Here is a 25,749-nt window from a genome sequence, read left to right as displayed (position 1 = left end):
CTTCTGAATTTAAAACTGGCCCCCTAATTTTCAACTCCCCCCACCCTGGGGAAAAGACCCTTGCTATTCACCTCATCTATGCCAGTCATGATTTTATAGAACATATGCAAGGGTCACCCCTCAACCTCCTACGTTCCAGTGAAAAAAGTCCCAGCCTCTCCTTATAACTCAAACCCGCCATTCCCACCAACATGCTGGTAAATCTTTTCTGAACTCTCTCCAATTTAATAATATCTTTCCTATAACAGGGTGACCAGAACTGCTATTGATCAGTACTCCAGAAGAGGCCTCACCAATGTCAACATGACGTCCCACCTTCTATACTCAAAGATCTGAGCAATGAAGGCAAGAGTGCTAAACGCCTTCTTAGCCAACCTGTCCATCTGTGATACAAATTTCAACGAATTATGTACCTGAACCCCTAGGCCTTATGTTCTACACAACCCAGGCCCTACCATTAACTGTTACAAGTCCTGCCCTTGTTTGTTTTATCAAAATGCAATACTTCACACTTATCCAAATTAAACTCTATCTGTCACTCTTCAGCCCATTGACCCAATTGATCAAGATCTCTTTGTAATCTTAGGTAATCCTCAGTGTCCATCATACCACCAATTTTGATATCATCTGCAAACTTACTAACTGCGCCTCCTATATTCTCATCCAAGTCATTCATATGAATGACAAACAAATGTGGGCCCAGTACTGCCAGTACTGATCCCTGTGGAGCACCCACTGGTCACAGGACTCCAGTCTGGAAAAAACCTCCGACACCATCCCATGTGATCTAACTTTACTAATTAGTTTACCACGCGAACCTTGTCAAAGGCTTTACTTAAGTCCATGTAAACAACATTTATCGCCTGCCCTCCTCCATCTTTATGGTTACTTCCTCAAAAAACTGAATCAAATTCATGAGGTATGACTTCCCTCCCACAAAACCATGCTCAATATCAAAGGCACAACAGCTCTGACTCCAATAATCATGAAGTGCTTTGAGAGGCTGGTCATGGCCCACATCAACTCCAGTCTCCCAGCGTGCCTCGATCCCCTACAGTTTGCCTACCAACACAAAATGCCCGCAGATGATGCCATATCACTAGCCCTGCACTCGTCCCTGAAACATCTGGACAACATAGACACCTATGTCAGACTTCTGATCGTTGATTAAGCTCCACCTTCGACACCATTCTCCTCTCCAGACTGATCTCAAAACTTGGTCTCAGCTCCGCCCTCTGCAATTGGATCCTCAGCGTTCTGACCCATTGGCTGCCATCAGTGAGGATACGTGACTGCATCTCCTCCACAATAAAACTCAACACTGGAGCCCCTCAAGGATGTGTCCTCAGCCCCTTGTTGTACTCCCTGTACACCCATGACTGTGTTGCCAAATTCCAAGCAAATGCCATCAACAAGTTCGCTAATGACACCACTGTAGTGGGATGGGTACCTAACTAGGACGAGTCAAAATACAGAAGGGAGATAGAGGGCTTGCTGTCGTGGTGCTATGAAAACAATCTGTCTCTCAACATTGGCAAAGCTAAAGAACTGATCATCGACTTCAGAAATAAAGGAGGAGAACACGACCCTCCCCATCTATATGAACGGAACTAAGGTTGAGAGGGTGAAAAGCATCAAGTTCCTCGGAGTGACGATAACCGACGACCTGTCCTGGACTTCCCATGTAGATGCGACAGTCAAGAAGGCACAACAACGCCTCTTGTTCCTTGAGCGGCTCAGGAAATTCGGCATGTCCATAAGGTCGCTCACCAACTTCTACAGATATACCATTGAGAGCATACTGTTCTGGTGCATAACAGCCTGACATGGCAACTGCTCCGCCCAGGACCATAAGAAACTACAGAAGGTGGTGTGCAAAGCTCCGATCATCACGGAAACCAACCTTCCGTCTATGGACTCTATTTACGTGGCTCGCCGCTGTGGAAAGGCTGCCAACATCATCAAAGATCCATCACACCCTGGTAATGATTTCCTACAACCTCTTCTGAAAGGTAGAAGAATCAGAAGCCTCAACACATGCAGAAGCAGGTTTAGGAACAGCATCTTTCTGGCCGGTATCAGACTGTTGAATAGACTCTAGCCTCAAATAATGTAACCTGCAATATAACCTGTATGCTTCCAAGTCTTTTTGATCTGTGCATCCTTTGCTTGCTGTGATCTGCCTGTCCCACTCGTAAACAAAGCTTTTCACTGTATTTGAGTACACGTGACAATAAAATCAATCGATCTTGTAAATCTGTCTTTTAAATGGTGTTAGATTGGACCTGTTCTGAATGCCAAACTATTGTCATAGAAAATAGGAGTAAGCCATTCAGCATTGGAGCTTTCTCCGTTATTAAATATGATCACGGCTGATCATCTCCTCAGTACCCTGCTCCTGCTTTCTCCCCATACCTCTGATCCCGTTAGACCTAACAACTATGTCTCGTTCCTCTTTCTTGAAAACATTCATGTTCTGGCCTCAGCTACTTTCTTTGCCAAAGAAATCCACAGATTCTCCACTACCTGGGTGAAGACATTGCTCCTCATTTCAGTCCTAAATGGCCTATTCTTTATCATTAGACCACGACCCCTAGTCTGGACTTCACAGTAACTGGGGGGCATCCTTCCTATGTTTAACTGTTTCTCGTCCAGTTAGAATTTTATAGGTTTCTGTGAGCTCCCCCTCATTCTTCTTAACTCCAGGGAATGTAGTTCCAACCAGTCCAATCTCTCTCCATATGTTGGCAGACTCATCACTATTAATGTAGAATGGCTGCCTGCGGAGTGGATTTGTTTGTTAATGTAGCAGAGAAATAATTCTTTGTCCACTGCAACTTTAATTTTCTCATTTTTGAAAACTTGCTGAGCTGTGTAACCAAAAAGGTAGACATGAAAATTTGACAGGTTTCGTTTGACTTCTACTTGGTTGAATGCCTGTTTAAATTTACTGTCTCAATGAAAGCTACGTGGCTGCCCTGAAAGGAATGATCAAGATCATGCTCTCTTTCCGTGATGGCCCATGTGGGATGGAATGAAGTCTCATTATATGCCTTTCCTGTCATCAGTAGTGCCAAGCAGGGTTTGTCTTATTGCCCTGGTTCTGTTTGCTATCTACTTTTCAGCCATCCTCTCGTGTGCAATCGGAGATTCCAACATAAGAGTAGGCACTTGGTTAGAGCACGGACTCTTAAATTTGCAAAGGCTCTTGGTTCACGAAAGAAAGAAAACACCAGACAGCTACTGTGAACTCCTCTGTTTGCTGATGACTCTGCTTTTTTATTGCTCATTCTGGAAGACATTCGGTTGCATGTTGATTGCTTTATCCAAGTCTCCATATCTATCAAGGTTACAATAAGTCTGAAAAAGACAATTTTACCAACATTCTACTGGCATAAAATGCCAAGACATGACTTTACAAGTGGCAATGAATACTGCTGCAGTCAGTTCATAGGTTCTGCTATCTTGGCAATATCCTCTGCTGCAATAGCATGTTGGATGATGAAGTCACCCATTCTTTGGCAAAACTGAGCTGAGCATTTTGCTGACTCACCTAAAGGCTTTGGAGAGAGCAGAGAGTTTGTTTCAAATTGAGACCTCTTGTAATTTCTCTGACTACGAGAAGTAGACAATCTCCCAATGCCCCATGAACCAACTTGAACTGTTCCACCTTTGCTGCTCAAGATCTATGTGCAGCATCAAGTGGCAAGACAACAGTCGTAACTCCAAAGTTCTTGTGTTGCATACCTGGTGGCAAATTCATGTTTACTTGAGCTCAGTTTCACTGTGTTGACCATGTTATTCATATAGAAAATTTGCCTGCAACAAAGGAGGTGTTCTACAGTAAGCTGCGCACAGGAAGTCTCACCATTAGATGTCCCCAAACTCTGTTACAAAAATAACCTGAAACCCAATGTCCGAGTCTGTAAATTGGACTCCAACTTTTTGTCGGGGAAGAAACGGGGAGAAATCCAAAAGGCGAAGACTCGGGTCATGAAATCCCTGGCAATCAGTCGAGCACACCATAAAGCCAGTTTCTTCATTCACTAAAAATGTTGCCATACAAACTGATTTAAATATTTTTTCTGACGGTGTGAACAGACATGTAAGGAAAGTAGTTCCTTTTAATGCCTTTCCTTCCCAAAATTTTTGTAGAAAATAAACAAGGGAAATGCCTAGCTCGACGCAGCTTGCTGATTTACAGGGTACCTGTTCCTGTATTTGAATACAGCAATTTCAGACCCGGCAAGTCAAGGTTTGCATGCAGGAGCTTTGCATTAATAGGAATGTGATAATAAGTAGATATGTTTTCTGAGATAACAAGGTGAAGAGCTGGATGAACACAGCAGGCCAGGCAGGTCAGAGGAGCTGGAAAGCTGATGTTTCGGGTTTGGACCCTGCTTCTGAAAAATAAGAATTCTGCCGTGGCTGATGCACTGAATTACATGCAGATGAAGGAAATCAATATAAGCTGCCCTCGTTGCCCTCCTATTCAGAAAAACTTTGGGTGATGGATGAAACGTGATAACTTTTAAATTCAGCGTCTTTTAACTGATAGATTTCTTCACGTTTTGTTTAAGTATCTAGATAGTCTTGGAAAAAGAGCCTTGTTCTAAACATTTCTTAGGTTTCCATCTCCTCCATTCAATTTATTTGTTTATATCCTTAGGTCAAGAGTCGAACAGTGGGGGAATGTGTGGCTTTCTACTATATGTGGAAGAAATCGGAAAGATATGATTACTTTGCACAGCAAACCAGGTTTGGGAAGAAGAGATACAATCTGCATCCTGGAGTTACGTAAGTAAACAAGTTTGTGCTTTTGGAGAAACTCGCTTAAGCTGGAGCTGAATGGTGTTGAGGGACTCCAAATAATATCAATACATTGATTACTCCTAAGTACTTTTAGCCAAGTTAATTCATCTTTTTAACTCTGTTAGAATGTAAACAAAAGAGCAGGAGTAGATGCTAGTTCTGCCACTACTGAATATGACCATAACAGATCTGTCTCAACTCATCTTTCCTGCCCACCCCTCATGTCCAATGATTCCCCGAGAAACCAAAAGCATGTCTATCTCAGTCTTAATTCTTCTTGATGATAGAGTATACCCAACCTTCTTGGTTAGACAATTCCAAAGATTCACACCGACTTGAAGAAATTTCCCTTTATTTCATCCCTAAATGATAGATTGTTTGCTTTACCTGAGATTGTGCCGTGTCCCTATTTTGTGGCTTCCCTGGCCGGGGGGGAAGCAATCTTTGTGCACATTCTGTCAAGCCCCATCAAAGTCTTGCGTGTTTCAAGTGATTACGTGAAGACACCTGCAATTTACTCAGTCTCTTGTTTTGGGACTGTCATTTCATCTTGATTATCAGTCTCATGAACCTTCGCTGTATGCCCCCAGTGTGAGTTTTTTCTTTAAATCTGGAGATTAAAACTATTGACAATCTGCCAGAAAAACTCAAATGGGCTAACTTTTCTGTCACATTCTGAATTAAGGTTTGATCAAACTACCAGTAGTTTTTGTAAAACAGTATTGTGTTTCATTTTTTAAGCCTTATTCCCACCATATTAACTTAGTGAAAATTTCTGTTTATCAAGTCTAGTATCAAGGAATTATAAAAAGTTATAACTCAGAAGAATACCAGTTTCAAATGATCATAATTTATACAAGACAAAAGATAGCTGATTGACTGAAGCACTGCAATGGGGAACTATAGAACACATCCCAAGAATTTGGAGCAGGCATGACCTATTCTGCCCGTCAAAGTGGCTCCACCATTCTGTTTTTAAAAAAAGCCGACCTGACCATAGTTTTAATTCCACTTTCCTGTGTGAGCTCCTCGTCAGTCAAAAATCTCCCAAACTAGACCCTGAATCTGGTCAAATACACAGCCCCTACTCCTGTCTAAGAAGAGAATTCCACAGACAATGATCTTCTGAAATAGAAAGCTCTCCCCATCTCCATCTTAAACAGAGGACCCCCAATTTTTAAACCGTGTCCCATAGTTCTAGACGCCTGCCCTTGCCCCAAAAAAACATGGAGAAGATTATGCTCCCATGTTCCTGGAGAATTCCAAAAGATGCCAAGTTTGGACATATTTTTTGTTTACAAGGGTGGATCCCTGTGTGTGAATGCGTTGCTTCACTATCTCCTGCAAGGTAAAACATCCACTTAATATTCAGGTTGTTCATTGAATCTTATAGTTCAATAAGATCACCTCTCGTTCCCCTAAACTTCAGTCTACTCAGTATTTCCTCATAAGACAACCCCTTCACCTTGGAATCTGAGCTTCACTGGCATGACAGAATTGTTATGTTGCAGAAAGAAGCCATCCGGCCCATTGTGTCTGCAGCAACTGATCAAAAGAATATCATTACCTCGTGCCAATCTCCAGCATTTTTCCCAATATCTTTGCACACTATTTGTATCAAAATAATCATCCAGTGCCCTCTTGACTGCCCCAATTGAACAAGCCTGTACTTCATTTCCAGGGATTGCACTCCATAAATGATCGTGGCATGACCAATATTTATTGCCCGTCTTAAATTGCTCTCAGTTGGGTGGTGAGCCACTACAGTGCTGCAAGGAAGGGTGCTCCAAAGTTTTGCCAAAGTGACAGTGTAGAGAAGACATTGTAGTTCCAATTCAGGATAATTGATGACTTGGAGAGGTTATTGCAGGTAGCAGTTCTGAAGAACTCGTACTGGACTTGAAAGGTTAACTCTGTTTCTCTCTCTGCAGATGCTGCCAGACCTGTTGAGTTTTACCAGCATTTTGTTTTTGTTTCAGATTTCCAGCATCCACAGTTTTTTTGTTTTTATTGCAGGTGATAGTGTTCTCATGCATCTGCTCTTGTCCATTTTAAGTGGTAGAAGTTCACATGTTTGAACACCACTCTGAGAAACTCCTGCAGTGATGACCTGGAGTTAAGAAGACTGGCTTCTAACAAGTGCCACCAGTTTCCTTTGCATTAGCTTTGACACTACCAAGTGGGAGAATTTCCTCTCCCCACCTCCCCTGATTCTGTTGACTTCAATTTTGCTAGCGCTCCTTGATGCTCTGGACTCAGTCCAATGTTGTCTTGATGTCACTCAGCCTGTAATTTGCAATAAAAATGTATTTATTTTTAAACGTGTTACACATCAGAAATAAAATCAGTAAAGTACTCTTAGAAAGACCTTCACAAGGATGGACTTGACAAAATGAGTGGATAAGCTAAAAGGATAAGCATTCCCTTTGGTACTTCGCACTGCAGTGCAGTTTTAAATACTAAATGTCAGTTAGGTGGGTTCAATAAGTCCTCATATTCAGGAATTATCAAGTCTGTATTTCAGTATGCTTTAAACTTGAACACCTTGTGCAGTAGTTTAACAATAAGGTATCTCTTTTAAGGGATTACATGGATCGCCTGGTAGATGAGGCTGAAATGGGAATGTTAAGTCGGTCAGTACATTCTCCGTCTATCTGTTCTTCAGTCAACAGACCAGAAACAATTTCCGATCACAATCTAATGAGCTCTGGACATGAGTTTGCTGGTAAGAGCTGTTCACATTTAGTGTTTTCATAAAAGTCAAAACTGAGGATTCGAAACACTTCAAAGTGCAAATGTGAAATTTTATGATGAAAAATTGGAGAAAACCTAGTTAACTAATATTTAAGATTTTGTCTTTGTGGATACACATCGCACCAATTTGATGATAATGAAAGAATGTTGATGTTCTGGTCAAAATTTATTAAATTATAAGATGTCAATCCAGTCCAGTCCCTTGGCTCACAAAGTAAGCACATTTATACAGTAGGATTTAAATAACCTTTTAAACATGAGGCTGGAGAGATGGGGGCATTGGAAATCAAACAGCCCCTCCTGCCTTCAGGATTACAAAGTTCACTGACAGGATTAAATGTAGTCATTTCTGTCAATTTTTTTGTGGAGATTGAATCTTAGTCTGCTGCTAGTTGCCACAGCAGCTCAGGGCCTGAAGGGTGCTGCCTCCTTCACTGACTCTCCAACCCCCATCCAATAGAAGACCATGGCTTAGGGGAAATTCCCCTTTCGTACTCGCTGACACTCTGAGGCTGTGCTGAAGATGGATCCTGTCATTATATCTATTGTTGCCAAGGAGATTAGCCACAGCAGTGACCATCATGTGTCCACAGTCACCTTGTTTGACAGCCTCTTCATCCTCGAATGGATGACTGTCCACGGTGGCTCAGTGATTAGCACTGCTGCCTCACAGCGCCAGCAACCTGGGTTCAATTCCACCCTCGGGCGACTGTGTGGAGTTTGCACATTCTCCCCGTGTCTGCGTGGGTTTCCTCCGGGTGCTCTGGTTTCCTCCCACAGTCCAAAGATGTGCAGGTTAGGTGGATTGGCTATGCTAAATTGCGCATAGTGTTCAGGGATGTGTAGTTAAGGTGGGTTACAGGGGAACAGGTCTGGGTGGGATGGTCTGAGGTTCGGTGTGGACTTGATCTGAAGGGCCTGTTTCCACACTCTAGGGATTCTGTGATTCAACTTACCAAAGTTAGAAGTCACATGACACCAGGTTATTGTCCAACAGGTTTATTTGAAATCACAAGCTTTCGAAGAGCTGCTGCTTGGTTAAGTGAACCCCTTTTCACCTGATGAAGGAGCAGCACTGCGAAAGGTTGTGATTTCAAATAAAGACTTTGAACTATAACCTCATGTTTTATGACTTCTGACTTTGTCCACTCCTGTCTAACACCGGCACCTTCACATTGTTACCTGCCAGCTATCCACTGCTATTGTGACCCAAAGAACAAGGTTAGGGAAGTGAGTGCTTCCTACACCTAGTCAATCTTCACTAAGAGCTCTTTTTTAAAAACTTTGCACTGCATCAGCTAGACTTGAATTTTGGCAGTCGCTGAGTCTCTGGGCTGGATTTTTATTCTTGAGGTGAGTAGTGGAAGTTGAGGAGCAGGTGCTTGCTACTATCAAGTCATTTGACCCAAAAGAAATTTGGACACAGTCATGGATTACTAGCTACATGGACAGTTAAATGGATTACTAGCTACATGGACAGCTGCGTGGACTGCTGTAAGACTGCCTTAGCTGTTTATTTTTTTTTTAAATGGCCTGCAGCCCTATCCAGCACACCTCAGGCCTCTGTCCCAGCATGTAAGAACATAAATAGGTGCAGGAGGAGGCCTTTGAGTCCACTCCACTATTCACTGTGATCATGGCCAAACTACTTCTACGCCATTTTTCCTGCACTATACCCATCCCTTGATGTTTTTAATATGTCGAAATCCGAAAATCTTAGTCTTGGACATACTCCTTGATTGAACCTCGACACTTCCCTAAAGCAGAGAATTTCAAAGATTCATTGCCCTCTGAATGAAGAAATTCCTCCTCTCTTAGTCCTTAGTGTCTTGCCCCTTATTCTGAGAATGTGTCTCAGCAATGGAAACATCTTGTGTCTACCCTGTCGAGCCCTTCAAGAATTTTTATGCATCAATGAGGTTGCCTCTCATTCTTCTAAACTCCAGAGAATATAGGCCCAGCCTATTTTGATTTTTCTTCAGAGGATAATTTGTTCTGTCTCAGGAATTAGTTCGTTGAACCTTCATAGAATTCGTCTGTGACAAGTATGTCTTCCTTTGCATAAGGAGATCAAAATTGTGCACTCTAGTTCATGTGGTTTTACCAAAGCTTTATGTAATTATAATAAGGCATCTTTACACCTATAGTGAAATCCTCTTGTAACAAAGGTGTATATAGCACTTGGGTTGCTAATTACTTGCTGAACCTGCACATTAGCTTCCTGTGACATGTGAACATGAAAATCCCTTTGGAGTGCAATACTTGCCACCTTTCAACATTGACGAAATGTTGTGCAGTTTCCACCAAAGTGAATAATTTCCTATTTCTCCACATTTATAACAGGGAACAAGGAAATGGCTGACCACCTAAATACATACACTAGTTCTATGTTCACAAAGAAGGGCGTAAATAACATAGCAGAAATGTTGGGGAATGCAAGGTTTAGTGGGAGGAAGTGAAGCAAATCAGTATTAGTAAAGAAATGGTGTTGGGGAAATTGATGGAATTGAAGGTCAAAATTCCCCAGGGCCAGATAATCTACATCCTCGAGTACTGAAGGAAGTGGTTTTAGAAATAGTGAATGCATTGGTGGTCACCTTCCAAGATTCTATAGACTCTGGAACAGTTCCTACAGATTGGAAGGTAGTTGATGCAACTCCTTTGTTTTAGAAGGGAGGTAGAGAGAAAACAAGGAATTATAGATCAGTCAACCTGTCATTGGTAGTGGGGAAAATGCTGGAGTCTATTATAAAAGATTTAATAGTTGAGTACTTGGGAAACAGTGACAGGATTATACAGAATCTGTGTGAATTTACGAAAGGGAAATCATGCTTGACAAATCCACGAGTTCTCAAAGGATGTAACTAGTAGAATTGATAAGGGAGATCCAGTGGGTATGGTTTATTTGGACTTGTGGAAAGCATTCGTCAGATTCCTATGTAAGAGATTAGCATAGAAAATGAAAACACATGGGATTGGAGGTAGTATATTGAGATGTGTAGAAAACTGGTTGGCAGACAGGAAACAGTAGGAATAAATAGGTCTATTTTCAAATAGCATGCAGTGACTGGGGGTACCGCAGGAATTAGTCCTAGGATCCCAGCTATTCACAAGATATGTATTAATGATTTAGATAAAGGAACTAAATGTAATATCTCCAGGTTTGCAGATGACACAAAATTGGATGAAGGGTGCCCTGTGAGGAGGATGCAGAGATGCTTCAGTATGATTTGGGCAAGCTAAGTGGGCAAATACATGGCAGATATAGTATAATGTGGAAAAATGGGAGGTTATCTACTTTGGTAGCAAAAATAAGAAGGCAAATTATGATCTAAATAGTAATAAATTGAGACAGGAAAAGGTGCAACGAAACCTGCTACTTTGCTGCCCCTGTTGCCCTACCACCACCTTATGTTCTCCTCTCCACCCCACATAACCATTTGATGCATCCTGGAAGTATTTGCATGTTAATACAGATTTTGTTTTGAAAATTGTTGGAGAGTTCACTGACCCCTTGCACTATAGTGTCTTTGTCACTTTGCACTGTAATATGTACAAAATTCTGTGCACAAAAATTTCAGACCTTTTTGTTTAAAACTGTTTTTATTCCTGTGGTTTCATTTGTTTGTAGAATTATTTGTTTTCTGAGCACTTTGCATTGCTACAGTTTATACGACCAGTTGTTTTTCAGATTGTTCAATGCATCTCACTCTGAAAAAAGCCTCAGTTTGCATATATCCAGAAAACCATTTTAGCAGTTGGACAACATTTTAAGAGATGGGAATTTAGAAGTAATGTAACAAGGTTACAGTTTAGGTGAAATTTAAATAGGTAGTTCAGCCTTGTGAACTTAATCCTGTACTGCAGGTAGTACAATGGGATATCACTAGTGTTTGTGAAAAATATTTTAGCAGAGCCCGAAATGTGAAAAGGCCAATAACTGAAATGCAAAATACTGGTAAAAATCCTAGAATCCTTTGAGTTCACTTAGTCATCTATAAACTCTGTCTCAGTTCTCACAGACCTAAATGGATATGACATAGTGGGAGTTGGAAAAATGTGGCTGCAGGGTGACCAGGAATGGGAACTGAATTTCTCGGGGTTTCAGTTTTTAGAAAAGAAGAAGGAAATGGTATAGCACTGCTCATTAAAAAGGACAACAATGTGACTGTGACAAAGGATATCAGCTCTTAAGCTCAATCCCTATAGATTCTACTTAGAAACGTAAAAGGACAGAAAAGATAGGGTTTGCATATAGACCTCAACTATATATTGTTGTAATATTGAGGTAGGCGTTAAAAAGGAAATTAGAGATGCAAATCATAAAGTTATAATTATGGGTGACTTCAGTCTGTATGTAATTGGGCAAATCAAATCAGTAGCAATAGAAGTGAAGTCATGGAGTGTACATGCGATAGTTTTATAGATCAATGCATTAAGAAACCAACTGGAGAAAAGGCCATCTTTGACTGGTATTGTATAAAGAGGAAGGAATAATTGACAATCTAGTTGTGTGTGGGCTGTAAGGGAAGTGTGACCACAATAGTATTGAATTCTTCATAAGATGGAGAGTGATGTTGTTTCTAAGTCTCGGCTCCTCAATTTAAATAAAGGAAATTATGATGGAATGAAGTTCCATACAGTCAGAAACAGGGGAATTCATAATCAGGAATGAAGGGATGGCAGACCGATTAAATTCACACTTCAGTTATGCCTTTGCAAAGGAAGACACAAATAAAGTCCCAACAATATAGAGAACTCAGTCTAATGGGGAGCAGGAACTGAAAGAAATTAGAATTTGTGGGAAATGGTATTGGGGAAACGAAACAGGATTGAAAGCAAATATATCCCAAAGCTGTGATAACCTTTATCCCTGAGTATTTAAGGAAGTGGCTTCAGGCATAATAGATGTGGTAGTGGTCATATTCCAAAATTCTATAGACTCTGGAACAGTTCCTATGGATTGAAGGATAGCTAACGTAATCCCTCTATTTAAGAAGGGAAGTAGAGAGAAAATAGTGAATTATGGAGGAATATTAATTATAGAATTAACTCAACATCAGCAGTGGGTAAAAGCGAGAGTCCATCATAGAGCACTTGGAAGATAGTGACTTTCTCCAATCTTGTCACAATGGGATTTCCGAAGTTGTGCTTGACAAATCTGCTAGAATTTTTTGAGGATGTAACTAGTTGAATAGATCTGTGAGGAGGAGGAGGAGAGAGAGGGAGAGAGAGAGAAGGAGGAGGAGGAGGAGGAGAGTGGGTGGGAGGGGAGGAGAGGAGAGTGGGTCGTGGGTGGGTAGCAGTGGATATGGTTTATTTGACTTTTCAGAAGGCTTTCAATAAGGTTCCACTTAAGAGATTAGCATGTAAAATGAAAGGGTATGGGATTGGAGGACATGTACTGAAGTGGATTGAGAATTGGTTGGCAGTCAGGAAATAAAGAATGGGAATAAACAGGTCTTTATCTTAGTGGTAGCAGTGACTAGTGGGTTACCTCTGATCAGTGCTTGGATCCAGTCTATTTACAATGTATATTAATGATTTAGTTTAGGAAACTGTCATATCTCCAATTTGCAGATGACACAATGCTGGTTGGGAGGGTATATTGAGAGGAAGATGCAGAGAAGCTTCATTGTAATTTGGACAAATTAGGTGAATGGATAAATGTGTGGTAGACACAATATAATGTGGATAAATGTGAGATTATTCAGTTTGGTAGCAAAACAGGCAGACAGATTATTATCTAAATGGTGACAGATTAAGATGAGGAGGTGCAACAAGAACTGGGTGTCCTTGCTGAAAGTAAGTATGTAGGTGCTGCAGGCAGATAAAAAGGCAAATGATATTCAGTACAGGAGCAGGGCATTTGTAAGACCACACCTGGAATATTGTGTGCAGTTTGTTCTCCTTATCTGAGGAACAGTGTTCTGGCTATTGAGGGAGTGCAAAGCAGGTTTACCAGAACGATTCATGGGATGGCAGACAGTGCAATTGTATCAGTTAGGACTGTGTTCACGAGAGTTTAGAAGAATAAGGGGCATCTCCTAGCAACCTATAACATTCTAACAGGGTAAGATAGGGTAGATGCATGAAGGATGTTGCGGATGACTGGGGAGTCCAGAACTAGGAGTCATGTTCTAAGGATAAGGAGTAAGCCTATTAGAACAGAGATGATGAGGAATTTCTTTACCCAGAAAGTTGTGAGCCTGAGGAATTCTCTGCCATAGGAAGCTGTTGAGGCCAATATATTGAATACTTTCAAGAAAGTTGTAAATACAGTACTTAGGACTAAACAGGACAAAACAGAAACAGGGTACTGAGTTGGATGATTAGTCATGATATTGAATGGCAGAGCAGGCCTATGGGGTCAAATAGCCTACACCTACTCCAAAATTCTTAGTTTTTAAACCAAATTGGCAGAAGAACATATTATTTAATCTTTTTTATTGATAATTGAATTTGTGTGCAGAGCATACCCATTTAAAAATGCACACATGCATGAGTGTCATTTGTGTTACACCATGTTATGATAGATTTAGGAATAGTTACGTTTATAAAATACAATAAAATCTAGGTGTTGGGTGCAAAAAATATTAAAAACAATGAAATGTTAGTCTTTAACAAGTAAGCTAGAATATAAAGAGTAAAATGTGCTCCAGCATTAAATCGCATGTGGCATAAGTATATGGATCTGGACATTGCACAAATTACACACTTTTTAAGGCCCATATTATCCATTATGCATCTGGGTTACAAGAGTTAGATTAAGAGGAGCTTAATACATCAGGCTTCTATTCCTTGGAATTTCAAACATTAATCTCAGAATTGCTCAAAAGACTATTCAGCACATTCAAGGAGCAATTAATCTAGTGCCATAACTCCACTTTTTCTACCAAACAATTACTTGGTCATATCAAATTTGAGTATACCTGAAAAAAAAGATTATTGTTGAAGCTATTTCTGGTATTTTTGTGAATTAAGTGAAAGAAAGAACCAACATTGTACTGCATGAGAGGACAGTGTGTTTAAATGGTACTCAAATGTAGTATAAACACTGGTTTTCCCTTTGAATTTCTTATCAACTGTCGTGATGAGTGCAAGATGCAAGACTTCAACAAATTGCCTTTTTCTCAGCAGTACTTTTTCTTCCCTTAACCCTGAGCATTCTATCTTTTCAAATAATAATTCCGTTAAATACCTTGTTTGAACCTAGTGCATTCTAGGTCTTAACCACTTGCTGCGTGAGAAGATTTATCTTCAGGTATTTTGTCTTCTGCCTGTTATCTTAAATTTATGTTCTCCTGTTTTCGATCCTTTGACCAATGGGAGCAATTTTTCTCTTTTTCTATTCAAACCCTAATGATTTTGAATACATCTATCAAATCAACTTTCACTCTTTTACAAAAGAAACCAGTCTCATCATCTCAAATCTATCTTAGTAATTCAAGTTACTTAGGCCAAGAACCAGATCCCCATCCTTAGAACTAGTCTTGTGAATCTTTTCTGCACACTCTCAAATGTTTTCACATCCTTCCTAAACTGGAATTAGACCTAATACTCTATTCAAGGTGTTTTATGTATACGGCCATTCTATAAACGGTATTGTTTGCGAAAACGTGTTTTGTCAATGCTTTTCTGCCTCGCGCTTCTGTGGTAATTTTTTTTGCAAACTATCCTATGTAAAAGGAAACCAACATTTTATCCTGCATGAGAAGAGAATGCTGGCTAGTTGGCAAGTGGATTCTGATTGGTAGAGGTATTACCATGTTGAATGCACTAATTAAATGATGACTGACAGCTAACTGTAGAGCTTTGTTTAGATTTAAATCATTATAGATCATTTTTCAAAGTATTAGCCTGAGAAATGGACCAAAAAGTGGTTGTCAGCTGTTTTCTTAAATTGAAAGAGGCATATAATGGTTTATGTTCTTTGTTTGTAGAGAACAGGTCCATGTATATTAGTACATGTAGATTCGAGTAGCTCCTATATTATTTCTATCTTTCACAGTTTATAATCACTAAACTAGGAAGCTATTTTAGACCGTCTTTATGAATTTGAAGGAAACTAATGTTTTGTTTTTCTTTTAGCACTGACCAGTGTTGGTACAGCATGCAGTGTGACAGATGTAAACTGTTTGGATTCCTATAATTTTCCTCCATTGGACAGTTTACACTCAAAGGGACCAACTACGCATGTGCCTGTTTTAATAGAAGAGTCACTTGGTTTGCCTGCGAATGGTGACACAGACTGTCTAAATTTATTTGAGACTGGATTCTACCATTCTGATTTAAACCAGATAAGCATGTGCAACGATGAATCTGAAAGACCTGCAAAGAGATTGAAAATGGGGATCGCTGTCCAAGAATCTTTTATCAATGACGTTTCTGTAAATAACCTGAGTGTGGATTTCGAGAATCGTACACATCACATCACTAGTGCCAAAATGTCTGTTTCCGTTGCAGATTTTAGCAGCTTGTCTGGTAGTGAAGCAAATGGCTTCATCAATCCCCATGCACTACACCAGCACACAGCTCTACAATCAGAGTGACTTCTGCATTGAAACTTCTTCTGGAATGGTGGTATGCAGTAACAGTGAACTTGGTGGGTGAGCCATCAAGTTTGTTCAGTCATTCACTGGAAGTTTGAATTTTTTTACTATGACATCAGTGATGTCTTTTTACTTATAGAACCTAATCTTGATTTCTCAAGAGTTAAATAGCCATTTATTTTCAGTCCCTAATAACATAGAAATTCAGAGATTATGTTCACATAGCAGAGTTGGGGACTTAAAATTGAACTTTATGATGCAGTCTTGAAGTCTCAAGCCAATGCATCTCCTTTGTAGCCAGTAGACAAAGGAAGCATTTCACCTCTTGACACCAACATTGGGAATCTGAAACAATAGAAATGGCTTCCATGAGTCCACACTACTGTGACAGTAGTGGGTACAGAGGAATACTAATGTTTACAGGTACCTAGCCTTGTCCCTGGCTAATGTAGCATTTTAGAAGTGAACTGCGCCTATCAGTGCAAAGACCTGCATGAATAGAGCCTTCTCTCATCCATTGACTTAAAGCAGAGCACTTCAGTTTACAGTGCCGTGAGTGTATCCTTTGGACGAAGATTGCTGGATGAAGTACAAGTGGGAGGAAGCATACAGACATGCAATTGTCTAGCAAGAGTTGGGCATGGCTGCCATCTGTAAACGGGTTGCAACTACTGCCAGATTTCTGAGTGCTTAAAAACTCTTCAAGCTTTTATTGATTAGATTAAATATTGAATTTTGTGATAATTGTATATGGATGTTTATTTTTTTTAAAGACTTTAAAGATTGTACCATAGTGTATCTCAAACTACGCAGTGCATTGTATATCTTATGAGATTTCCTGGGGCAGCTGAAACCGTTTTCACATAGCTTGGGACTTGCCACTTTTCAACACGATTCTAATTTGACAGTCTAGCCAAATTTCTTGCAGCAGTTCATTGTGTTTTGTACAAAATAATGTGTCCATAGCTATATAATACAGCAAAACCTTGATTAACCAGATTGAACTTAACTCCTTCCCAGTGCATTCCAGTGTTTTTAAAGTCTGTTGTAAATGTGACTCTGAAGATAAAGGTTTTGAAATAAAACACTTGTTAGACTGAAGCAAGAAGCAACTGTTCAATATTGGATTATAGTAATTATTACTGATCAGAGATACTTAGTATCCATTTTTGCAAATCTGAAGTAGGTGCTTTTGCGTATAAAATTGTTGCTGAAAATTGTCAGCTGCTGATTAAGGCACCTTGGGAAGTCTCTATCTTATTTAGAAGTAGGAAAAACTTAGCATCCTAAAATATATAAGTATATTTTGCATATTTACAGTACATGCAGTCATGTTTCATAGTGTAACTTTTTCTATTATCTGCATAGCTCTTCTTCCTCAATTTTCTAATTTACATTGTAGGCCATTATTGTCCAAAATTACATCTGTTTTGTGGGTCTCTGGATATGACACTATTTAAAAATGCAGCTATGGCTGTATCAAAATATTAATCCCTGTCAGGTAGCTACCTTCAGATTTATTTACTAATGTTAAAAAATCCAGGGTTTTACTGTATCGTATTTGAGAAAAGTTTTATTGATTGTGCAAGGGAGTGAAGATGTGAAGGAGGCCAAGTAATTTGCTTACACAACATGATGAACTGCTTTCATTTATTGTAAATATTTATATTCTGTCTGAAAAGAGTATCTATCCTCTTCCCCCAACCATATTCTTCACAATCTCTGAAAAAGTAAATGAATTTGTATCGAATTATCTTGAAGGTTGGCCTAGTTGGCATTTTAAATGCTGAAGAATAGATACTGTGGTTTGAGAGATTGGTTGATTTTTTTCTATGTAGATGCGTATAACTGTACAGCCATAATCTAATGGTCTTTCAGTTTTTATGCAGGAATCTTGTATGATAGACAAAGCTTTAGGTTCTGAGACGATACAGAATGACATAAAGGTACAAGACACAGAAGTAACGGGTAGCCTTGGCTCTTGCCAGTATTGCGTGAAATTGTAATCCAAGTCATCAGCTTCTTGTAGCTGTGTTTATGTGCTGATCTATGCATTTGTCTTTTGTGAGTTTCTTTTCTTAATGTTAACTGAACTAGTCATGTATTTGTGGAAATGCTATACATATCCCTTCATTTATATATTTGTGTGACTGTGGATTTGCAAAGGCTAGTCTGTAGTAATGTTCACACAGGTTTATGACTGATCACTCACATCAGTTGCACTTTCTGAAATTTTGAAAACCATTCCTCGTGCATTATAAATACAGAATTTAACTATGCATTCAGACTTTGTAAGTTCCCTTGGTAAACAGAAGTGTGTGATTTTATTACAGGGTTTAATTTAAAATTTCCTAGAACTGATTTGCTTGTGATTTTTAAAAAAAAATAAAGAGCCACAAATCCTTATTGGATATGTATTCTCTTGCCAATTGTATTGATTAACTCTTCTGACTGAATAATGCAATTTGTTTAAAAGCATTGTCAGGTCTATTATTGATTATTTGCTATCAACTTAATTTTTTTCAGAATTGTGTTTGACATGTTGAGCAAAACGTTCATCAACATATGCTAAACTAAGATCATTGCGATGTGTACGATACTGGCAACTTACCAAAATTAAAACCAAATACTTGTTGGGAAATGCTATTTTAGAATTTTGTACATTTCCTTTGTGTTCATACTAAAGAGGGCCATAATTTAAGAATGTAATTATGTACAATTTCAACATAGAATAGACATTTTCCCCAAATATTTAGTGCCATGAAACATTGTTTAGTTTGCTCTTTCTAAATGAGGATCTCATCATTTAAACCACTGGGATTTAGAAGATCTTGCTGTTTTTTGTTGAGTTTGTTTAAAGTGCTGGCCAAAGATTGTGCTTTCCATTTCCATGTTGAGAAGTCAGTTCATATATTAATTTGTTTGGAAGTGTAACAGGTGCTGTAAAGAATATAGCAATACTTCACAATGAAGATGATGCTTTTTCTCACTAGTCTAAATGATTAGTTTCCTAATATGAATTCCATTTACTTGAAAGCTGAACATGGCTTAAGAATATCAAAGTGCATACAATTAAGGCATTTAAAATTATGCAGTTTTCCTTATTGGCTGAAGATAGACAATTGTACTGCAAATATTTTGAGGTTCCTAATATTTATTTTTAACCAAAGTCTGTAGTCTGAATTAAAATTACTCATTGAAAGAAAAATAGTGATTAATTGACATTCTAACTATTGCAATTGTAACAGACATCTGAAAAGTTGATGTATTAACAGAAGAGGGAGTTTGTACAATGTGAAAAATTGTAAACAACGTGGTATTGGTAATCAATACAGATATGTTGATTAAAATGTTTTGGTAAACACCAGCAATACTGTTCTGAAGAAATGGTGCTACTGCTCCTCTTCTGTATTGTTTCAGAGTTAGCAGAACTGCCGGTGAAAAAAATGGGCTAATTAGTGACAATCAAGACAGCGTTTAGTTTTGAAGGTATTCAAGGGGAAAATTCTAATGTTGCATTTGGTTTTAATATTTGTATATAAACATTGAAGGTTTTTGTTCAGCATTATTTTGTACTTGTGTTGTATCTTGATATGTGGTGTACACCATTCCAGAAATAAAAGGTCTGGAAGTCTCATCTTTATTTTAATCAAGTGTAACTTCAAAGTTGATAATGAGGAATACAGTTAATGTTTTAAAACTTACCCAAAGGAATATGATGTAATGTACTAAATTACATTTAAGAAACCCAAGCAAAATTTATGGCACACAAACAATGTGGGACATAGATCACCAGTACGATTTGTTGATGATGTTGATCAAAAGTATAGTAGAAAAATCTGCTTGATCGTCAGAGAATATGAACTACAGGTACTTCTGCTATAACACATTTCATCAGCGCAAAATTGGCTGTAATGAGATTGATGAATAGTGGACACTGTTTGGATGACGTGAACTTTCTACTGTTCAGGTATAACTATTTCCCTATAACATGATTTTCTATAGCGTGAGGTCATACAAGAGCGTGACTATCGTGTTATAGGAGAAATACCTGCATTAAGTATTGCAGTTCATGGCTGCTCAAAGATAGAGAGTTACAATGAAATTCTGAGTGGTATTTCACAATCTTTTGGTAACATGGTCTCATCACCTTTGCAACCAGGACCATATTTCCTAATATATTTGAAGGCTTGGCTGTAAAGTTGTGATATTTTTAAAAGCTGTATCTATAAACTACTCAACCTGTCTCTAAACTGATTTAATGCGTTAATTGATACATTTATTGAATGGCTAATAGCAGCCAAGGCAATATATGCAGTTTTCAATATTTTTGCAGGGGAAAGACTTTTTGTGCCCAAGCAGCTTTTGTTCTTGTGACTCTCTGGTAGCTGAAATTGATGCCCTGCTTAAATTTGATCTTCTGTGGGCATTTAAACAGTTTAAAGGAGAACCCACCCATTATGCTATACCTTTCAGAAATATTGATCCAGATCTTTCAGTGTGTGGATAGTTGGAGACAGGACATGCCCTGAAAGATGCAATGTGGGATACCTTGGAAGTCCCAAATATATCAACTCTATGGGAATTGCCTGGAAAGTCTGAAGTAGTGATCAGTAATTCCCCTGTTCCCAAAACCCTCCAAGAGAAATCTCCCAATTAAGTTCAGTCAAAACCTTCTGATCTCCCTGATTCTGACATCTGGATATTAGGAAAAATATGTGTAACTCTCAGTTAACCATATAACTGATACCCCAATCATTCAGATTGATGCACTGCCTCCCTCCCTGATCTGACCCAACAACCCCACAAACCCATTCAAGAATCTTGCAACCTACTCATTTAACAACAAACACTTTACCCACTAGCATCCTTACACCTTACAGTTTTTCAAAATAAGCTCTGAAACATGTAAACTTACCCAAATTAGGTACCTAGATCTGCAGACAGTAGGTTTAACATTGGCTGACACCACAAGTTTACTTCAGCTTCAACTTCTATCATGTAGGAGTTGTTTGAAATAAATGTAATTTCAAGTGGGAAACAGTGGCACATAACCAAAAATAGGAATTGCAAAATATACTGATTCAGGAAAGGTGAGTTTTGATGCCTTTGCAGGCTGTAGTTTCGGCACCTTTTTTAATTTGTGTTTGGTAGCAGAATAATTCCACCCTTTGGCAGTATCTACTTGATTGTTAAATGATGAGCTCTTTGCCTGCAATAAACTAAATGCAATCAACACACGGAATAGAGTCCGAAGTAAAGATTAAGTCTAAACTTGCCTTTTGCTGGTTTGATCTTTTGCCTCTTGTTTTAAACATAATTTTTCATAGTTTGCAATTACACACACCACCAAAGATCACCACCTTTCAACACTAAGGTGGTCAAGTTTCTTCAATCTTTGCTTATAACTCAGACCTTTTAAAGTATGAACAGTATTCTTCTTTACACTGCCTTCAATGTTTGAATATCTCCCTAATGTTGCAGTGAACAGAACTAGGAACAGCCCTTCAGATGTAGGCTAATAGAGCATTACACCGTTTGATCTTCACTTCCTTCAACATGTATTCTGCTGTTTGAGCACAATATGCACTTGGCTTTGACTGTTATTCTGCATTGGTTGGATGCATTGTCAGATTTATTGCAGTTAAAGGCAAAATAGTGTAGATGGTGGAAATCTGAAACCATGCTGGAGAAACTCAGCAAGTCTGGCAGCATCTGTGAAGAGAGAAAAAAGTTCATGTTTTGAGCCTTGTACGACTCCTCTAAAGTGTTAGCTCTTCACTCCATAATTATTCCATTCATGTGTTGCTCCTTTTACTTTTTCTGTTCATTATCTTAGCAGATGACATTAAACAAGTAATTATTATTATTCTACCACTTGGGATATTTTATCTCGCTTGTTTCTTTAGTTTCTAGACTTGCTGCAGCCTTCCACTGCCTTGTAAATTTGCCCCATGTGCAAAGACTATAGTGATCCAAACAGTTAATGAGAAACCCTGTGTTGTACTGAATTGGGGGTAATTAGCATGGATTGAAGATTTGTTAGCGTAATGAATTGGAATTATTGGATCTTTTTCAGTTTGGGAAGACCCAACTAGTGGAGAGCAGACTCAGTCAGCCCTAGGGCCTCAATTATTTGCCATCTATATGAATGACTTGAAGGAGGGAGCACAGTCTGACATATCAAAATTTGCTGCTAATACAAAAATAAGTGAGGGCACGTTGCAATGAGAACATAAGGAATCAGCAAGCAAAATGAATAGATTGAGTGTGAGTGGGCAAAAACTTGGCAGATGGAAACTAATGTAAGAAGGATCAACAGGTAGACTGTTAACTGCAGAGAGATTCCAGAAAAGTGGTGTGAAGGGATCTGATTTTTCTTAAGTATGCAACACAAAAATGTAGTATGCAAGTGCAGCAAGTAATTAAGGTGAATGGACACGGCCTTTATTGCTAGAGGCTAAAAAGATGAATGTCTTATTACAACTGATGTTGGTATAGATGTTGGTGAGACTGCACTTGGGATTCAGTACAATTTTGATCCTCATACTTAGAAAAACTATATACTAATGTTGGAGACTGTTCAAAAATGATTCACTAGTTTGATTCCTGGGATAAAAAAGATGACTTGTCAAGAATAGCTAAACGGATCAGGCCTTTATTCATGGGAGTTTAGAAGAATGAGGAGTGATCTTAATTGAAACATACAAGATTCTGAGGGGGCTTGCCAAAGTAGATGAAAAGATGTTTCTGCTAGTGGAGGTATCTTGAACTAAGGAACATGTATGGGAATAAGGGGATGCTCATTTAAAGCTGGAAATATGAAAGAATATCTTCTGTCAGGCTAGTGATTGTCTAATTCTCTACCTCAGTTGTGGAGTCTAGGTCACAGTATTTAAAGCTGGTAGCTCGATTGTTGAAATGTTGGGGAGTTGACTGCTATGTTGATCTGGCACGAGAATTTGAGGCCTGGGGCAGATCAGCCATGATCTTGCTGAAGGCCCGTTTGAGGGGCTGACTGGTCTCCTCCAAGTCCTTTGTTTTGTGTTCTTAAGTTCTCAGCCTAGCCCCAATCTAATTCAAATCACCCAATAAATGTCAATTATTTTCTACTCTTTAACCAATTTTTTTACACATAACTGAGAATTACCTTTGAAATATTCACTTTCTCGGCTCCCTGGAACACTGCAGCAGGCCTGAGACAGAAATGTTGGTGTGGGAAACATGGCAGTGTGTTGAATGGCAGGCAACTGGAAGCTTGGGGTCATTTTCACAAGGCAATCACCTAGCTTGCATTTTGTCACCCAGAGGAAACCACGTTGTGAACAATGAATACAGATTGAGTGAGGTACAGGTGAATCACTGCTTGGAGGGTGAGGAGGGAGGAGTTAAAGGAGAAGTTGTTCCAAGTGAGGACAAGCTTGGCTGGGCAGAGGCGGTGGTTTTCTTTCCAAGAAAAAGTGGCCACTCTATTACACTCCTCGTTCATCCCTAACATTTCCTCATGCTCCCACAGCACCTTCCTATGAAATCACAGGTGTAAGAGCTACCATTTTACCACCTCCATCCTCAATCCAAGGTCCCAGACAATGTGGCCTCCTCTACATTGGGGAGATGAAATGTAGGCTGGGTGACAGCTTTGCAGAACACCTATGGCCAGTCTGCAAAACTAACTGTGAGCTTCCAGTTGCTTGCTATGTCAATACACCACCATGTTCCCTGGCCAACATCTGTTTCCACCTGCTGCAGTCCTTCAGTGAGGCTTAGCACAAGTTCAAAGAACATTTCATTTTCCAATTGAGAACCCTGTAGCCTCTAGGACTCCATGTCCAGTTCAATAACTTTTGAGCCTGATTCCATGTTTTTACTACCCACCTCACACCTGGTCCTGTTATGATATGAATTGCTTTAAACACAGCCACCCATTCCCATGTACTCTTTGGCCCATTATCACATTTATATGGCTTGCATTCAGCACAGCTAATCCATTTTCTCATAATTTATTTTTATAATCTCCTATTCATCTAATGTTTTGATCTGCTATCCATTATCTCTTTTTGTTTCCTATCCCTGTCATCTTGCTCTCTTTTCTCCGGCTTACCTCCCCAGCACCTCAGCATAAATGCACCTCAGCATAAATCCCAGTTTTTCCTGATGAAGAGTTACCAGACTCAAAATGTTAAGTTTGCTTTTTTTCCCCTTCCACAGATGCTGCCAGACCTGCTGAGTTTCTCCAGCAATTTCCAATATCTAGCAATTATATTAATCTAGTGACTCGGGTAATATTCTGGAGTTCTGGGTTCAAATCTCACCATAATGGAATAGTGGAATTTGAATTCAATAAAAATCTGGAGTAGGAGTGTAGCAACGACCAGAAACCATTGTCAATTGTTTAGCAAATGAAGCTGCCATCCTTACCTGGTCTGGTTTACAGATGGCTCTGGAGTCACAAGTAATGTGGATGACTCTTAACTCAAGTGGAGATGGGCAATAGATGCTGGCTTAGCCAGTGATACCCACATCCCATGAATAAATTTTGAAAAAGTAATAGCCCAATTTAAAGAATTTCCAGCTCATTACAATTTAATCTGTTTTAGGTTTGACATCTGGATGGCTGCTTAACTCAAGCAGCAGTGCACATGATACATAAATAAATTATGAAGTCAGCAAAGAGGTCCATTTGAATTTTTTTTCAGAAGTAGCACCAATAGACTACAATTATGATGAAAATCAAGTTTACCGAAGCTCAGCCAGTCCAATTTATCCCAATTCACCAGGCCCTTTCTGCTTCAATGAATATCTGCAACAGCCCAAGAAAGAAGCATATTCAGTTAATTAACTTTTACATTATTCCAAAGAATCAATTCAGATTGATACAACTAGATATATAGAACCTGACTGCACACTTGTCTGTTCAACTGTCTATACTCCATTTGTAGCCACAGCTCTGCGACTAGGCAAGATTTTCAAACAAAAAATCCAACTTGTGCAACAACAGGTTTGAACGGATAATGCTGATGTCTGCATTAATTTCCACACAATCTGATGATTTCTTAAGTCTATGGTGCAGAAAAACAGAACATCATAGGATCTCAATAGGGACAGTTGTTATCCTGAGCTTTAGTGAGGTCTTTGTACCAGATTGCTACTGTGCAATGACTACATCTTGTTTCAGACATAGACTCTCATTTATGGCTGTCCTCTACAACTTTAGACAAATTGGACCTTGCACTCTAGTAGGGAAAGGAGGATGGTGGCAGTGATTGGTAGCGCTCACTTATAACACATCATCAAAAGAAAATCAAATTCTCCATTGACTCAATATTTAAAATGTGAAACTCCACATTGCACAGAATGAAGCTCCTGATGTTATTCATGTCCTATTTTTTCAATGTATTATCGTGTAGTAATTAGAGAATAACTCTTCTCCCTTTTCTATGTCTCTGAGTGCCACAAGAACCACACATCGCAAAGGCCTGCAATACAAAACAAATTATAAGAAATTTTAAGGACAAAAACAGATGAAACGTGTAGATTACAAAATCTCTAAGTGTCACAAATCATCATGAAAATGCAGCAGAAAGCTATTTCAATCCTTATTCCCTGTGTTAGCTCGCGAGCTGCTGGTTTT

The 25,749-nt window shown here is 39.1% G+C and overlaps 2 protein-coding genes across 4 annotated transcripts in view; one reads left to right on the top strand and one right to left on the bottom strand.

Moving 5' to 3' along the window:
* mier3a (mesoderm induction early response 1, family member 3 a) overlaps positions 1–19,767 on the top strand; it is a 51,350-nt gene extending 31,583 nt beyond the window's left edge. For both annotated transcript variants that reach the window (XM_048596245.1, XM_048596248.1), the window contains 3 exons: positions 4,670–4,797; positions 7,395–7,537; positions 15,658–19,767. In XM_048596245.1, coding sequence (XP_048452202.1) covers positions 4,670–4,797; positions 7,395–7,537; positions 15,658–16,118 — 732 coding nt within the window. In that variant the 3' untranslated portion in view covers positions 16,119–19,767. The remainder of the gene's footprint in view (positions 1–4,669; positions 4,798–7,394; positions 7,538–15,657) is intronic.
* setd9 (SET domain containing 9) overlaps positions 6,513–25,749 on the bottom strand; it is a 42,598-nt gene continuing 23,361 nt past the window's right edge. Inside the window, exons 5-6 of one of the 2 annotated variants that reach the window (XR_007262001.1) lie at positions 24,859–25,594; positions 6,513–7,098 (exon numbers count right to left, since the gene is read on the bottom strand). Coding sequence is in view for 1 of the 2 variants with exons in the window: in XM_048596254.1 (XP_048452211.1) it covers positions 25,507–25,594 (88 nt within the window). In the remaining variant the exon portion in view is untranslated. Of the gene's footprint in view, positions 7,099–19,254; positions 25,595–25,749 lie in introns of those variants that run through there. The other variant, XM_048596254.1, reaches the window with a different exon arrangement.

This window comes from Rhincodon typus, chromosome 1 (assembly GCF_021869965.1).
Source record: "Rhincodon typus isolate 14 chromosome 1, sRhiTyp1.1, whole genome shotgun sequence".
Taxonomy (NCBI): Eukaryota; Metazoa; Chordata; class Chondrichthyes; order Orectolobiformes; family Rhincodontidae; genus Rhincodon; species Rhincodon typus.
Note: the sequence above shows the minus strand (reverse complement) of the source record. Positions and strands in the feature narration are given on the sequence as shown.